The sequence below is a fragment of the Drosophila tropicalis genome, unplaced genomic scaffold (assembly GCF_018151085.1).
Source record: "Drosophila tropicalis isolate 14030-0801.00 unplaced genomic scaffold, ASM1815108v1 contig_573, whole genome shotgun sequence".
Taxonomy (NCBI): domain Eukaryota; kingdom Metazoa; phylum Arthropoda; class Insecta; order Diptera; family Drosophilidae; genus Drosophila; species Drosophila tropicalis.
Window position 1 is genome coordinate 2,331,675 of NW_027173049.1, and position 16,379 is coordinate 2,348,053.

General features: G+C 40.4%; 1 protein-coding gene across 1 annotated transcript in view; it reads left to right on the forward strand.

Moving 5' to 3' along the window:
- Positions 1–13,829, forward strand: part of Stacl (Stac-like) — a 59,417-nt gene extending 45,588 nt beyond the window's left edge. Inside the window, 7 exon segments of the mRNA XM_068288201.1 lie at positions 390–818; positions 6,022–6,258; positions 7,030–7,163; positions 7,298–7,393; positions 10,756–10,950; positions 11,047–13,323; positions 13,325–13,829. Of these exon segments, the coding sequence (XP_068144302.1) occupies positions 390–818; positions 6,022–6,258; positions 7,030–7,163; positions 7,298–7,393; positions 10,756–10,950; positions 11,047–13,323; positions 13,325–13,531 (3,575 nt within the window). The 3' untranslated portion in view covers positions 13,532–13,829.
- Positions 13,830–16,379: the final 2,550 nt, after the last annotated feature.

Here is a 16,379-nt window from a genome sequence, read left to right on the forward strand (position 1 = left end):
AGTAATCTCTTTTGAATGTACAAGTAACCAGTTCCATCCACCCACCCAATTCGAATCGATTCATACCCCGATCAGCCCCCCACCACCCTGTTCAGTCAAAGAAATCAATTCGAAATTAAAATTATACTAATGCACTTCACTAATGCGCACTCACCTACAAAACACCCCACATTATGACAAAAACCAAAACCAACCAAATCAAAAACGAATCGAAAAAAAACTTTGAAAATTCGACCGATGCCCTTCACCAATCAATCAAAACGAAATCCAATACGAAACGAATTGCGAACATTGTCAACTTCTACGGCACTCGAAAGAAATAACCGAAATTGATCAAATTTATCGAGTGCTAAAACAAGCCGGCGAACTCAAATCCGGGCATATTCCAGCAGTTGCCGACAAATCCGTCCAGGGCAAGGCAGCGGCAGCATTGGATAGCAACAGCGGCAATCTCGTTGGCGGGACCGTCCTCACAGTGCCCATTCTGGGTGAGCGAGCTCCACCTGCCGATATACCCATTGTTGTCAATGTGCCAGAGTTGGCTCTGCAAGACCAGCACCAACATCAACAGCAGCAGCAGCAGCATCAACTACAACAGCAGCAACAGCTACAGCAACAACAGCAGCAGCAACAGCAGCAGCAGCAACAGCAACGGAGCTTGGCTTCAGTGGCTCAGGCGGCGGCTGTCCGGGCCGGACGTGGGGTGCGTCCGCCGCCGGTGGCCATGCCCATATTGGGCGTCCAATTGCAACAACAGGAGCTGCAGCAGCAACGTGGCGGTCTGCCAGTGCCCACACAAGATATATCTAGTAGCTCAGGTCCGCCATTTAACAGCATTTAATTGCAACCAAAAAAAAAAAAAAAAAAAAACCAAAAAAGAAAAATTTAAAAACCCAGTAGTTTGTTGTGTTAAATCTCCTTCTCAAACTCTCTCTCTCTCTATCTCTCTTTCACTATCTCAAGATATTTTCTTTGTCTGCCTCTGTCTTTTGAACTCTTTCTTTTTGATTTACATATATCCTTCGTTGGCATTTGTTCATTATTCTCCCAGCTCTCTCCCCCTCTCCTCTGTCTCCTATCTTCACTCCTCTGAATAACCCTCTTTTCATTTTACAATCAACAACAATTAAATATCTATTCATTTTGAGAAACGTTGAGAGAACAATCACAACATTTTACACTCGTAGATAATTCAGAAGGATTAAACTTTCACCCACTCGTATTTCGATCTCGCTCACTCGTTCACACACTCGCTCGCTCGCTAACTCCCTCTCCCTCGCTCTCACTCACTGTCTCTCTCTCGCTCTCTCTCTCTCTATCTATCTCTGTCTGTCTGTCTCTGACATAGATGCACCGCAAAGTAGCGCATTTGATTTGTATTTAGTCAGTCACATTGCATTTTCTCAGACAACTCTCTCGCTCTCGCTCTCTCTCTCTCTCATTCTGCATTAACACCCACCCACCCCCCGTAAATACTTACCCTTTAATCAAAAGAAAATGCTCAACTGCAATAGAACTAAAATGCTTCGCTTGCAATTTAGATATTTTAGCCAACACACACACAAATGAAACTTAATCACAGATACTTGTTCACACAGGCACAGTCACGGACACAGTCACAGATACAGACACAGATATTCGAATGCATTTTGTGTATAAATAATATGCATAATATTTAAACATTGATGAATATGTAGCTACAAATACATATACTTATACATAAATATATCAATTAATAGCTGCCGAAATTTAGTAGCTTAGCTTCAGCATCGTTTATACATAAATAAGTAACCAGTATACAGCATTTATATATCTACCTACATACATATATCTAACTATTTAAATTTGAATTTGGTATTTGATTGAACGTAATTAATTTGTATATGCTAATAACACTTTGATTTTGTATTTCATTTTCGATTCTTAAAGCAAATTGAGTTCCGAATAGAATACGTGCCAGTGTGTGTGTGTGTGTGTGTGTGTGTGTGTGTGTGTGGGTGTGAGGATGACAAAGTAATAGCAACAACATCGACCACAGCAACTAATGATAGTCAACCAGGTGAAAAGTTATGGAAAACTTATCCATTTCATACTGACCATAGTCGAGTGATTTTCATTCACTCCATCTCTTTCCCTCTCTCTATCTCTTGTCCCAGTTTGTCAATTGGGGTCGGTCTGGGAATTATTTGTAGTATTAACAAAAGACTCTTTATTCATATTAATTCGAAATTAATACACACATAAATGTTCCTTTTTTTTCGTATTCATATCTTTTTTGATGCCAATTTTCGTTTCGCTTGCCAAAATAACCAAAAACAAAAAAAATTCCAAACCAAATAAACAACAATCAACCAACCAACCAATCAACCAACAAAACCATCAAAAACCCAACACAAACTATAAAACCCAACAAAGATCAACGCATTGGACTGCCCCTCTATGCTCCCGCCCCCGTATCGAGTATGTCCAGTTCGGCGTACATAAGCAGTGGCTTTGGCATAAACTACTACACGGCCAGCACTTTGCAACAGCAGCAGGCATCTCCATTGCATCAGCAATCACAGCAACCACAGCAGCAGCAACAGCAACAGCCGCAGCAGCAACAACAATCGACTAGCAGCAGCGGTGGCAACAGAATGCAAACTGATCCCGGATTAAGGCGGCGATTATTTGCTGGCTTTCGGCCATTGTCCGGATTTGGAAGAATGCGTCAGCAGCGATCGTCTCAGCATCGATCAATATCGTTGCCAGAAAGTAATTACGTGACTTACCATCATCATCATCACTACCAACAACAACAACAACATCAACAACAAGAGCAATTGCAACTACTACAACAGCAATATCAATTCCAATTCCAATATTCACACAAACCCAATTCCAATTCCAATATTCCCTTGTCAATGTTTCCGTTATCCCATTGCCAAAGGCAACGTACAGCGCATTCATATGGCGATTTGTACGATGGCAAGAATTCCTTTTTAAATGCAATAACAGCAACAACAACAGCAACAACAACAACAATTGCATCTTCTACATCATCAACAACAGCAACAACAACATCTACTACAACTACAACTACTACTAAAACAACAACAACAAGAATCACGAATTCTTTTTGGAATAGTACTGCATTTACATATATAATTCCAATTCCAAAATTTATGTTTAGCTACATTTGTTTTAAATCTTTTGTCGTTGAATGAATGAATGTAAATTGAATATGAAAACGATTGTTGAGTGTGATCGAATGGAATCAATTGATGTCTCCTCTGTGTGTGTGTGTTTGTATGTTCTCAATTATTTGTGTTTAACACTTTCAACCTAATGCACACACACCCCACACACACACACACACACACACCTCTCTGAACAATAAAATTTACTTTAATTTCAAGTCGTCGAAACAATGAACCAACCACCAACCCCCGCCCCCCCACACTGAGTAAATGCCAATTAGTCTTAACCCAGTTTACACTTGAGGCAAATGGCTCATTTCCGTTGCAACGGCAACAGCAACAGCAACAACTGGCATCATTTGTATACATGGCCGAGTTCCTGCTTTTTGTGAAAGGCGCCTGCTGCCGTTTCATTTTGGCCTGGGTTAAACTGAAAAAGAAACTTGCTGCTAACTGCAATTGCTGCCGCTGCTGCTGCCGTGTAAATTACGAGCCATTGTCAACTTTTGTGTAAAAATGCAGCCACAAAACTCCCAACTAGATGTAAGCTCGGTGAGGGTTTTGGGGAGAGAAGTAAAAAAGTAAGGGAGCAAAACTGTTGGAGACGCATACAAATGTTGCAAGAGACTCGGCAAAAGTTCCGCACTTTTTTCGCAAGCAAGTTTTCCTCCTCTTTTGGCTTTTCTTTTCTATATATGTATGTATGTAGTCCCTTTTTAGTATTTTTTGTTTTCTGTCGGACTGAGTTCATTTATGCTTAATGTTTGCTGCATTTTTGATGCCATTCCTTTCGCATTTAAGAGTGAAGAGACGACAGACACTCGGCTTAAAGTCGCTTACAAAGTTTTCGCTTCTTTTTTCCTTTTTGTTTTCTGTTTCCGCTTCTCAAGACTGGGAGACGGAGTCAGCGTCGGTCCCAAGACGAACATAATTATGCTAAAAATTGTTATGGCTCACACAGTTTTTTTTCTACTTTTTGTGTGTGTGTGTGTGTGTGTGTCTGTGTGTTTGCTTTCCTCCATACTTTTCTTTTTTGTTTGGGGGCTGCCTTTCTGATAATTTTGTGTTCTTCTTCTCAGTTGCTCTGCATGTTGTCGTCGTCTTTGTCGTTGTCGTTGGCGTCCTGTGCCTGGGCTGGTCCGACTTCCTTGCGGCAGAAGTTCGAGGCTCTGTGCACTTATTTTTCTAGGATTATTTTTCTGCTCTATTACTTAGTTCTGTTCTGCTCTGCTCTGGCCTCGCGATACTGGATCCCGGCTCTGTTTTATGCATGAACGCTGAGCATCTTAATGCTTAATATTTTCATTTGGGGTTTTTTGTGTTCATTTAAGTTAATTAGTTTTAATTCGCTTCGGCTCAGGCTTGTGCCCAGGCTCCGAATATTTTTTCTTTCTTTTCTGCATGCTAAAGTCACCCTGTCAGTCAGTCAACCAGTCAGTTAATCAGCAAGAACAAATATTACATTTAAAAAAAAACAAACAATCATATGAAATATTTAATACAGCCGCCACAAGTAGCAACCCCGAAATGACAGCTCGACCATTTGGGGAACCTCTGATGTTACCACGCACAATCCTTAAGAATCCAGAGAAGAATCAAGATGAGTCCAAGACCAAACGACGAGTGCGTTTAAACTAAGAAACGCCACCGAACAGGACCACACCATGCTCGTACCCCAACCCTTACCCTTATCTTTACCCTTACACACACGGAAGCGACACTAGATGAATCTATCAGATACTTTGAAATTCTACTATTATATAGCTCTTAATTTGTATTTTATAATTTCTAGACTCTAATTGATTAACTTAACTAGAACCAATCCAAAACCCAATACCTTTACCCCAGAAGAAAAGCCTTAAGATAAACTTTGCAAAGAACTTTGTTTTAGTTAGTTAATATTGAATATTTGTATGGATGTTTATTGTATATTTGAATTTATCTATTATTTGAATGTTATCTAATGCACAGTAATTATTATTAAAGTACTTACTTGATTAGTCATTGAATTACCTTGTATCAATTAGTAGCATGAGTGAGCAGCAATAAGAGAGAGCTAGATTCAATTCTATTCTATTTGTATTGTACGTACGATTAAAGTATTAAGTTTGACGATTGCACAATTCGACTATATGTTTGTACGATTGTTGTAAATATTGAGAAAAGTAAAAACCCAAATACAAGTCAAAGAAACCATAAACAATTTTAATTCTTATTCGATGCATATTGACACACAGATACTATATACATATATTCTCTTTATATCTGAATGCAAGTAACACAACGGATGGTCCAAACGAGATGATATATTCAATTCATTTTGCTTAACAGATTTTTGTTGAAGTTGTTCACACACACCCACACAAACACAGCCAGAAAGACCAACGATGTAAGCGTTACACACACTCGCACACCCATCCATCCTCACACACTCGCTGTCTCTTGCCAAAAGTGTTGAATGTTGCCAAACACACAAGACAAAACCAACAAACATATAAATATCCACATCTATGTCCTTCTCTGAAAGGCCACTAAATGTTTTAGACTTTTCGTTTCTCTGACTAAGCAATAATAGTTGATTTTTAGTTAATTATTTTCGTTTTGTCTAGCGATGTAGCTGCCTAGTTTTAAATCAAACTGTTGAAAATCGAAACCAAATAATTGAAATTAAATTCCAAAAACTTTTTTCCACATTTTATTGCTTCTTCAAATCATTTTCTCTCATGTTGTGTATGTCTCGCGATACGAAATCAAACAACAAATCGATAATCGAAACCAAATAAACTATTCAAATGACACCACACACGAATTCTCCATGAAACAATAACAACCGAAACAACAGCCCCGCACTCACCGCGCCGTCAGAAACTGAATTTGCGCATGAAATCCTTGAGTTTGGACTCACCCGAATCGTCGGAGCTGCACGGCCAATTCAGGCGTCGCCAGCAGTTGCCCACGATGTCGACGGCAGGGCCCTCCACGTCGACTGCTGGCCCCGGCGCCGGTGGTTACTATCATGGCGGCTCGGGAGGCCACCTGGAGCACAGTACTCCGCCGTCGAACAATAGCCGACTGCACTGTAAGTAGCCACAGATAAGAACCTCCTCTCCTCCTCCTCCTCCTAAGGGACGTGTATGTAACTTCTACTACTAAGTACTACTACTACTAACTACTACTACTACTTATCACAAACTCCTGCGAATGCTCTCTGCGTTGCACCCAATCCCAATGATAAAGCCGACACAAAAGGGGCACCACTTCAGCTTCCTCACCCGATCTCTTGATATCGTGATCAATGCGAATCAAGCTTTACTTTGAACTGAAACCAGAACCAGTTTTTATGACTTTCGATTATGTATTTCAATTCAACGGCATCAAAATTAAACACTGAAACCACGGATACATTTTCAAAACATTTCTTAACTTAACTTATTAGCTAGTTGTAGGCTAACTTTGTAAATACGTTGCGAAAATTATTTTGTTTAGTTACATTTTCCGTAATCTTAGCTAAAAGTAGTTAAATTGTTTAATGGCTTTTGTCATCAGAAGCACTGCCCATTCGCCTTATGCCTCTTTTCCGGCTTAAGACCCCATCCATTCCACCTTTCTATCTACATCCACATCATCTGTCCTCTCGTATCTATTAGCCATCTCTATGTAATTCTATCTGCATAAGTATACATGTATATATATCCATTTGCTCCATTTTGCTTTTTTTGTTTCTGCTCTTTTTCTGTTCTGTTGTCTGTCCATTTGCTACTCGCCTTTGTCTCCATCCGATTCCGCAATCAATTATCACGATGTGTAGAGCATGTTCCCAGCTATTAACGCCTCATGTGTCCCTTTGCAGCACCTTCGAGTCCCTCGCATCCTGGACGGAAACTGCTCTACGCCACACGTGGCATGAGGGGTGGCAGTGTTGACTTGCCAGATGAAATGGAGAAGTCGCAATCGTCGGCCAGCACTTCGCCTTGCCTATCACCAGTAAGACATCCCCAGGTATTTCCCCTCATCCGATCCCAATCAAGAATTTCCTGGCATACTTACATTTCCATTCGATTATCCATTCCCATCCAATCCTTTTGACCGCCAATGGTAATCTGCTTCTTATTTTCAAGAAATCGCATCGGCTCTTGCCCACAAACCTCTATGTCATACTCTACAACTTTAAGGCACGACATGCCGATGAATTGGACCTAAAAGCAGGTTACAAGGTAAGCAAATTGTGTAGCATATCTTTTGGGGTTGCCATAATTAAAATTCCCGAGCATTTATGCGACAAATGGAGACTTCCCCTTAGATTAATATACTTGATTCTTACTTTATTAATATCGTATAAAAATTGTCTGATTGTTCCTTCATTTGACTTCATCAATTTGTATTCCCGTGCGTTTGAAATGCGTTTAAAATTCAAATGATACAGTATTGAACTTTCGTAGGCACATTAATGACATGTTTGCATACTTTTAGGCATTTCTACTATTTCTTCGGGCAATATAAATTACCCAATTCCGACATGATTCTTGCACTAACCATACAACACATAGATGGGACAAACGTATGATTTTTTCATTGCAAACGCTAGCCCAGTAAAGGAACCCTAGAGAACTTCTGCGAAAACCCGAACGTTCGTACTCTCAATAAGAGCGTAACGTGGGGAGAGGGCCAAGAAGCTGTTCGCTTTGCACAACTAAAAACGGTCTTAGCAACTTGATAAACTTTGAAGTCCTGATACAGAGCATCTACAATATTTTTTTTGCTTTCAATAGTAAATATTAAATATCAAAACCACAAAAGCTTTTCATGAAAAGTTGTACTTTATGCCTTGTAGTCAAATAACAGCAAGTGATTGACAGATTTATATTGACTTCTGGATGAGCTCCAATTATAATAATTAACAGATTGAAACTTGGCGATATGATGTTTAAAATTCAAACTTTTTTTTGTCGATTTCGGTTGAAATACACTGACAAAAAACTATTTTGCTATTGTTTTCATTTGAGCTGAATTTGTGTCCAAAACTTAAGAAACGCACAAATTTTTCTCACTAATACTGAATTTATGACTAAGTTGTAGTGGTCAGATCGAGAGGATTTTTAAACGTCATCTTTCTATGGTTAAGTAAGTTCAAATGCTTAAGCATAGTGGTCCGATCCACACATATAAACAAATGTACCCTTTTTTAAAGACTTAATGCTTTGCCCATTTATTTATTCATTTGATTTCGTTCTCTAAATAATCTAAATGATCATTCAAAATGAGTATTCATACATAAATATTCAGACTAAATGAACTTGCGAATCCACACTACAAGTGAGCAGTGAATCAAATTGAATCAAAGCGATAGATGGACCCTCCCTCTGTGTATAAAGAATCCCTGCCACATAAATACATGAGTAAATAAATAAATAAAATGCTTTGTTTAATCCGCTAAGCAGAGTACTGAACACACACACACTCACACATATACACTAGGAATAAGGGAGGGAGTAAAGGAAACCAAACAAAGAATATTGTCTGGGATAAAGTAAACGCATTTGTATCGTTTTTAGTATTCACATATACATATGTACGTATGTGTGTGTGTGTGTATATGTCTATACGAATATATATTGACTGAAATATAAAAAAAACAACAAAAATGTTTATTATTTTTCTTCATTTCCTTTGTTTACTCAATTTATTATGCACGCCCACAAAGTACAGCAAATAGCGAAAAGAAAATAATAGTTAGCGAATTTTTTTGTGTACAATTCACGAATCCCTCCGTTTCGCTGTTTCTCTGAATCTCCGATTCTCTGATTGTATTGCAAATTGTGTGTTTCGCCCAAGGCAAAAGTGTTCAATATTTGCACAAAAGCTATTGTTCTGCTTGTGTTCCTGCTGGTCCTTAGATACCTATTGCCAGAGCTACATTCGAACTTTTCCTCGGTATTGATATTGCTGAAGGCCAGCCCGCTCCGCCCTTGTTCCTGTGTGGGTGGAGAAGAACTTCAGAGTCGAGATATGTATATTAACAAAAGCAGAGCAAAAATTGGCTCCAATTCGATCAAGGTGGGACGATTCACTTCATTTGACGTCTAAAACCTGCTAATTGGTCGAAACTTTTCACGTCTGTCATCGGAAACTGACATTTCTGCAATAAATTGTGATTGAATGTAGAAAACATTATTAATATGGCACTCCACTTCTTTCGCATAATACACTTTTCAGCTAACTAAATAAACTAGTCAGAGCGGGTTATCTGAATATGAGCCGCAAAATAAAGCGCCAACTTTTCACTGAGGCTGCGGCGAAGTTTCTCAAGCCTCACAACTATTTATCAAGTTCTGAAAGGATTAAAAAATAAAAGAACCCTCACCGCCTTCCGAAGGTAGGTGAAGTTGCGACATCTTAAAATGTTGGAGCCAACATCTAGCCAGGAATTTGGGCTGATGAGCAGGCTTAATAAGTTGCCCTTGTGCACTTAATTGTGTCAGCTGATAAAAGCCGAACCCTTTTGCCCCCAGAATTCACATTAAACTGATTTTGTCAAGTTGTGCATATACATATAAATGCGCTGGGAAAGAATGGCCTACAATATTAGCATAGGAAATAACGAAGATATTGATCAAAGTCACTGTTTTCCACCGATCGTTCCTATGGGAGCTATATCATATAGTCACCCGATCTTCATAAAATTTGGCAGAATTGTTATAGGTGTAAAAAACTTACCAATATTAAATTTCACTATAATGGTTTATAAAATAACATAGTTATTCAAAAAAGTCACTGTTCGCGACTTTGCAGCTTGTATGCTTTATGATATAGTCGTCCGATCCGGCTGAATCAGAGATATACAACCCCTGCAGTATATACAAGCCTACACGCAAAATTTCAGTAACTTTTACGGTCTAGGAGGAGTTTGCGTTGATCCTGACGGACATGGCTATTTGAGCTCGTCTCGTCGTGCTGATCAATAATATATATACTTTATATGGTCGGAGATGCTTCCTTCTACACGTTGCACACTTCTGACCAAAATTAGTATAGTCTATAGCAGGCAGATGGAAGAGTTTCCAACTCCATTGCGGCAGTTTTTTCCTTTAGTGCATTATACACCGACTTACGTTGGAAATTAAGTTCTGGTAGACTGAGAGATATTTATAGCATTAGATTTTAATATGAAAATGGAGGACGCCAAATTTCTCACATCGCATTCACCAATAATTGAGTTGAAAGGGGAATAACTAAAAACCGTAAAACCTCACAAAACTTTTGAGTAGAAACTACGAAAATTATTCTTTTCGAAGTACGGGACCAGATGCGTAGAAATCGTCTTGCTTAATGTTATAAACATTTTTAACCTTTCTGGCTTGATTAATAAAAACTTCAAGACAATTTTAGAAAAGTGTTTTTTGACTTTTCCAATGGAAGGACATTCAATTCAGAATATTTTCTGATGGAAAACTTGAAAAATAACATTATATATTAGGTGATGGGTTTGTATGTTTCAAGGCCAATCGATATTTTCTCAATCTGAAGTGTCCCGAAATGCTTTTGTTAATTCATAACCAATAATGCACTTGGAATTCAGGTGACTGTCATCGATACTGCTGATCCGGACTGGTGGAAGGGCAAGGTTCTGGGACGTGTTGGCTTCTTTCCATCCAAGTATTGTGTTCGCCTGAATGCCAATGAGAAGCCCCTGCAGGTGACCCACAATCTCCAGGTATCGGATGGAGAGCGCGGAGAGAACATGACTTTGCTGAGAGACCAAATTGTCATACAGGTAAGTGAATAGATAATCCAAGAGATTGCAGTTTCACTTGGCAAAGAGATCATGATGTCATATCTTTATATATGTAAAATCCATTGTGTCGTTTAGACGGGCGATGAAGTCAATGGAATGGTGATGGTGCGCTCCGCCGACAATCGTCAGGGCTACTGTCCAATCAAATACCTGCAGGAGGTGTGACAGCCAGAAGAGCCAGAAGAGCCTCCCTCCGACGAGCGGGACAGGCCGCAGAAATCATCAATGCACACGTCGAGAATTTCGGCGGACAAGACCAAGCGTAGGATTAGAATTGTAGTTACCGATAATAACAATTTAGCTAGTAGTAGTGTTGCACCTGCACCCATACCCATGACCCGCACCCACCAAATTCCCCGGGAAGCGGATGCCGAAACGAAGCGTCTCAATATCGACTACGGCGACGATGGAAGTACCGATTGGAGCAAGGACAAGGATATTCTGATACTTTCCGGCCGACGCAACAAGAACGACAAGAATTGGGAGAACTGGGAGCGTATTCGCGAGCAGAAGCTAGAGAAGATGAAGAACATCTGCTTCGAGAGCTATCGTCAGTCAAAGAGAGACAAGCTTCTAATGGCCAAACCAAGGCCTAAGCAGCTGGACCCCACCTGGTATACGGATAATATCTACTCAAACCGTTCAGACGACCTGGAAGAGGACTATGTGCCCGATTGTCTAAAATACGGCACCTATCGAACTCTCCGCGACATCAATGAGCAAGATGAGAAATTTTCGGAGGAGCGTCGCGGTGAGGGCGAAGGTTCCCCGGGGTATGGCCTGCAGCGCTCCAAGAGCTGCAAAGAGTTTCAATACCCCAAGTCACAGAGTTGGTGTTTTGAGGGTAATGTCTTTGAGGCCGGCGGAGGCGTGACCAGCGCCAGTGGCAGCGGTCCGCCCACCACTTCCATACTGAAGAACCGAACGGGAGTGCCCAAATCTTACTCATTTAGTGCCACCACCAAGACCATGCCCTTCGACATCATAGACTACGACTTGCCACCATCCTCAAACTCGCGGCGGGAGAAGCGCGAGGCCTACAGGCGCAGCATGAACATGATGTATAGCAATAGTTTGGACGAACGTACTCTGGCCCACAGATGCTATGCACGGGATCAGTGCACGAACGCCAAGTGCCTTCTGGACGACATCTACCCGGGCTCCAGGTCGAGGGGTCGGGCTGGCAGCAACAGGAATCTGAATGCGGCCGACTGGATGTTTGAAGAGCGGGCAGAGGCGGATCACCGTCTGAGAAGTGTTCCAACGACGGTTATCTGTTGTTGCACCGCGGACGACTATTGCTGCCACCGCCAATCCCAGCATCTGGGAGCCCGGCCTAGGTCGCGCCTGCATTGCCCGGGCCATCATCCAGCCGCTGAGGAGGAGGAGCATATGCACTGCCGCTACGACACCGACTTGGATCACTTCATAAGGGCGGAGCGAGAGCGCCTTCTACTGCAGGACAAGTTCCTGGATGAGGATGAGCGCTATCTTTCCGCAGCCGCTCCACCACAACGCAGTTATTCTAACTATCATCGGCCTGCACGCAGCAAATCTTTGCTAGAAATGCAGCCACCCAGCCTATTTGACGAAGATACGTGCTCGGACTCTACGGAAATCGATCTGGAAGACTTTAACATTGACCTGGAGAAATATTGGGAGCAGCTGGACAAGCCGCCTAGTCCCATCAACATGGACATGCGGCGAAATATGCATAGCAATCTTAAGGTCAAGAATGTCAATGTGCGATGCTATAACAATGGACAACCAATCGATCTGCACGACCGTGAGCATGAACGGCTGATGATCAAGAAATCGCTTTTAGAGGGCATGCCCTCGCCTCCGCAGATGGACTCCAGTGGATCCTCGTGCAATAATGCTTCTTCGAGTGGCTTTCCTTTTTTTGATAATGCTGGCTCTTCCTCCAACCCCCACGTCCATGCCCATACCCATGCCCATGCTCACTCCCAGCCGCATCGGCAACTTCCGCGCCCGGTTGCGCATACCTATGGTTATGGGCATAAGATCTATCCCGCTGCTGACACGTTGCCTTCGTATCAGTATAACAATTTCTACCCGGAACACAGTCATCCAACTGTGGGTAATGTGCTCACCCAACAACCCTCAGCCGGCATACACCACCCCTCGGCCGGGGGACACTCGGCCCTGAGTCTGATCAACAACATCTTCTCCATCTACAAGCCCAATAAATATTCTCCCGAGAATTGTCAGATGAACTACGAGAGCAAACCTGAGCCGTGCAAGAAGATGAATGTCCCCAGCACCCGGCGCCCCTTGGGCGCAGCTGCTGCCCCCCATCCGCATGACTATATGCCCTCGTCAATGAAGCGCCCCCCTGTTGGTGAGTGGCGACCAGCCGCACTTCAAGATCATACCCGAGAAGACTGGCCTGAAGATATCGCCGTTACTGGCCTACGACGATTACGGCGGAGGCGAAAAGGCCTCCCATCTCAGGCTGAGCAGCACGGCCAGGCCTTTGATGCTTCCGCACTGATGGTGCTGGACCTTCCCTTGGTATGGTAATGGTAATTATTGTTAGTTATAAATGCTCACAGCCACCAAACTGCCGAACTCTCTCTCTATCCAAGCAAAATAAAAAAGATTAAAAACAAAAAAGATACAAAACTAAACCAAAACTAAAACTAAAGACTCCAACTAAAAAACCAAAACGCACAAATAACTGAGACCAGGCCCAATCATCGAACGTGGTAGTAGCATCTATGCTCCTCCTTCTCCTCCTCCTCCTCCTCGTCGTCGTCGTTTACCATGCAGCAACATCACGAGCCATACCATTGGAAAAACAACAACAACAACAGCATAAGAAGAGTGTATGAAAATAGTTAATAGGTTCCGTCAATCAGGCAAGGCATCCCTTTTCACTCTGAAACACACCCACACACACACACACACACTCACATGCCCAATGTGCTTTTAATTCGCTTGAGAATTCGCTAGAGAAACCGCAACAAAACAAAAATACACTAACTTTTCGAGCAACTTTTAAGCAATCACGTACTCAATATCGATTTAGATACAGGTACATGAATCTATATACAGATCTATATGCAGATTAGAGTAATATTTGGATTAAGCCGTTCATATCGTGTTTCATCCAGAAATATAATTATAATTATCGTTCATACATATACATACATACATATACAACTAGTGTATACCCTATTTCTATAGCCAATAAGCAGAGATTTTATGATAATGAATTGTGTGGACACAACTTTTTGGGCATCGAAGGAAAACGAAGATGAAACGAGAAGCAGATAATCCTTTTATTGCCACAAAATGTTTTCTATTTTTTATACCAAAGAAACTTTGAAGCAACAACCTAAACGAAAGTCTAATTGAATAGAAGAAGAGATAGGTATAATATGATCTCGATCATGATCGAGTATACGAAGAAGAGGCTTGCTCTACGTACATATGTTGCGGCTACTAGACAGATTTATATGCTATTTATATTAACGGTAAGTGTGTGACCCCTAAAACAAATGCTTTTTACAACCAAAAAACCAAATGACAACTAAATTCAATTTAAAATAAAGATTTAGAAGACATGAATAACTAGAATTGTATATAAAACCACAATGGAAGAATATATTTATGATGTATGCGTATCCACTGGCCTTATTTATTGAGAAGAAAACGCACACACACTTACAAACACACACCACACACAGAAACACAAACACATACAACCAGACAAATGCAGACCTTTGACTTTGCACTTGAGAATTATTAAGGAATGAAATTAGTCTCGAAGAAAGAAGAGAAAGAAAACTATTTCCTAAGGCTTGCATCACTTTTGTTAATTGATTTTTGGCGTCCAATTTTACATAATGAAAAAACAAGTTAAGTGAAATGTATATGAGAGCTCGTACATATACATATGTAAATCGTATTGTAGACACAACTAAATCGAATTAAACGGTAACAGAAATATATTTGTAGTTTTTAAGCAACGGCAGGCGAGCACAGACAGTCAGTCAGTCAGTTTTGAATTTGAATTTATTTTTAACGACTTTTAAAGATGAAGAAATCGATTTTTTTTACCATAAGGATAAACATTAATAAATTGTTCAACTTTTTGCTATTTATATAAGTGTACCCTATGGCCTATGAGATTAGGACTTAAGAGATTTTCTAGACCACACAATTTGCACAAACCAAAACAAAAATGAAACTGTGAGACACACACACACAAACATGTCACACACATAATACCTAGGATACTTATCTACTATATGTATAAACATAAACTGCACACCTCCTCCCCAATTGCGATCTAATCTACCAGTCAAAGAGAAATCTACAAGTTTTAGCTACTAAGTAAGACAATGTATGTATAATTCAAATGGAATCGATGAACATGAATAACGCCCAAATCTTATGAGTATGTAATTAAACCAAAATAACAAAAACAAAACAAAAAAAGGGAGAACAAGCGAAATTCCAAATAGGATGTCGCCTGTCGGGCTCCCAACTCCCCCCGCAAAACGACAAAGAAATTGAAGAATTAAGAGAAACTAATTTAAACTATTCATTACACGATAGTAGAGTTCACTAGAATTTACGACTGTAAATTGAGAATATTGTGTGTAGCAAGTAAAATCTTTGGAAAAACCCAATTCGGCAAATCGATATGTAAGACCATTTCAAATTTAATATACATATGCATACCTATACATATACATACATACATAAACATACATACATAGAAAATGCTTCATGTTTTTTAGTGTGTAATTTTTGTTATAGATGATACGAGATTGTACAATTGTGCGATTATACGATTTACTATGATTACGAGAATTGTATTCTAACTGTATCGGCATGTGAAGTAGTGCAAAAGTTATTGCTTCTAGAGGATTAAGAGACATCCAGCACGGAAATTAAAACTAAGCAAAAAAAAAAAACCGAATGAAATCCATACACAAAACCAACCCAACACCCCCACACACATTGCATCGAGCGATTCTAGCCGAATAAAATAGAAGAAAAAACGAAAACAGAAAACAAAACAACATAATGCTAAAAAACTAGAGAAAACAGGCAACAAACTAACATAAAACAAATATATCAAGTGCAATGTATACATATAGAGAGAAATGAAACGAAAGAAAACAAACAGAAGTTCAACTCATTTTAGCACTACATGCAATTTAAATGTAAATGAAATCCCCTAACCACCACCCCCTCCAACAGCCTAAACGACCCTTCCCCCCACCCCCCACACTGTTCAGCCCTTAACAGCGACCTCCCGTTAATTTACCTGAAATAAAAATGAAATGTTAAATTCGATGTAAAAAAAAAAGGAAGAATTTTCTTATCTACTGGGTTGAGGGTCCTCCTAAAAGTAGGCAACAGATTTGGGA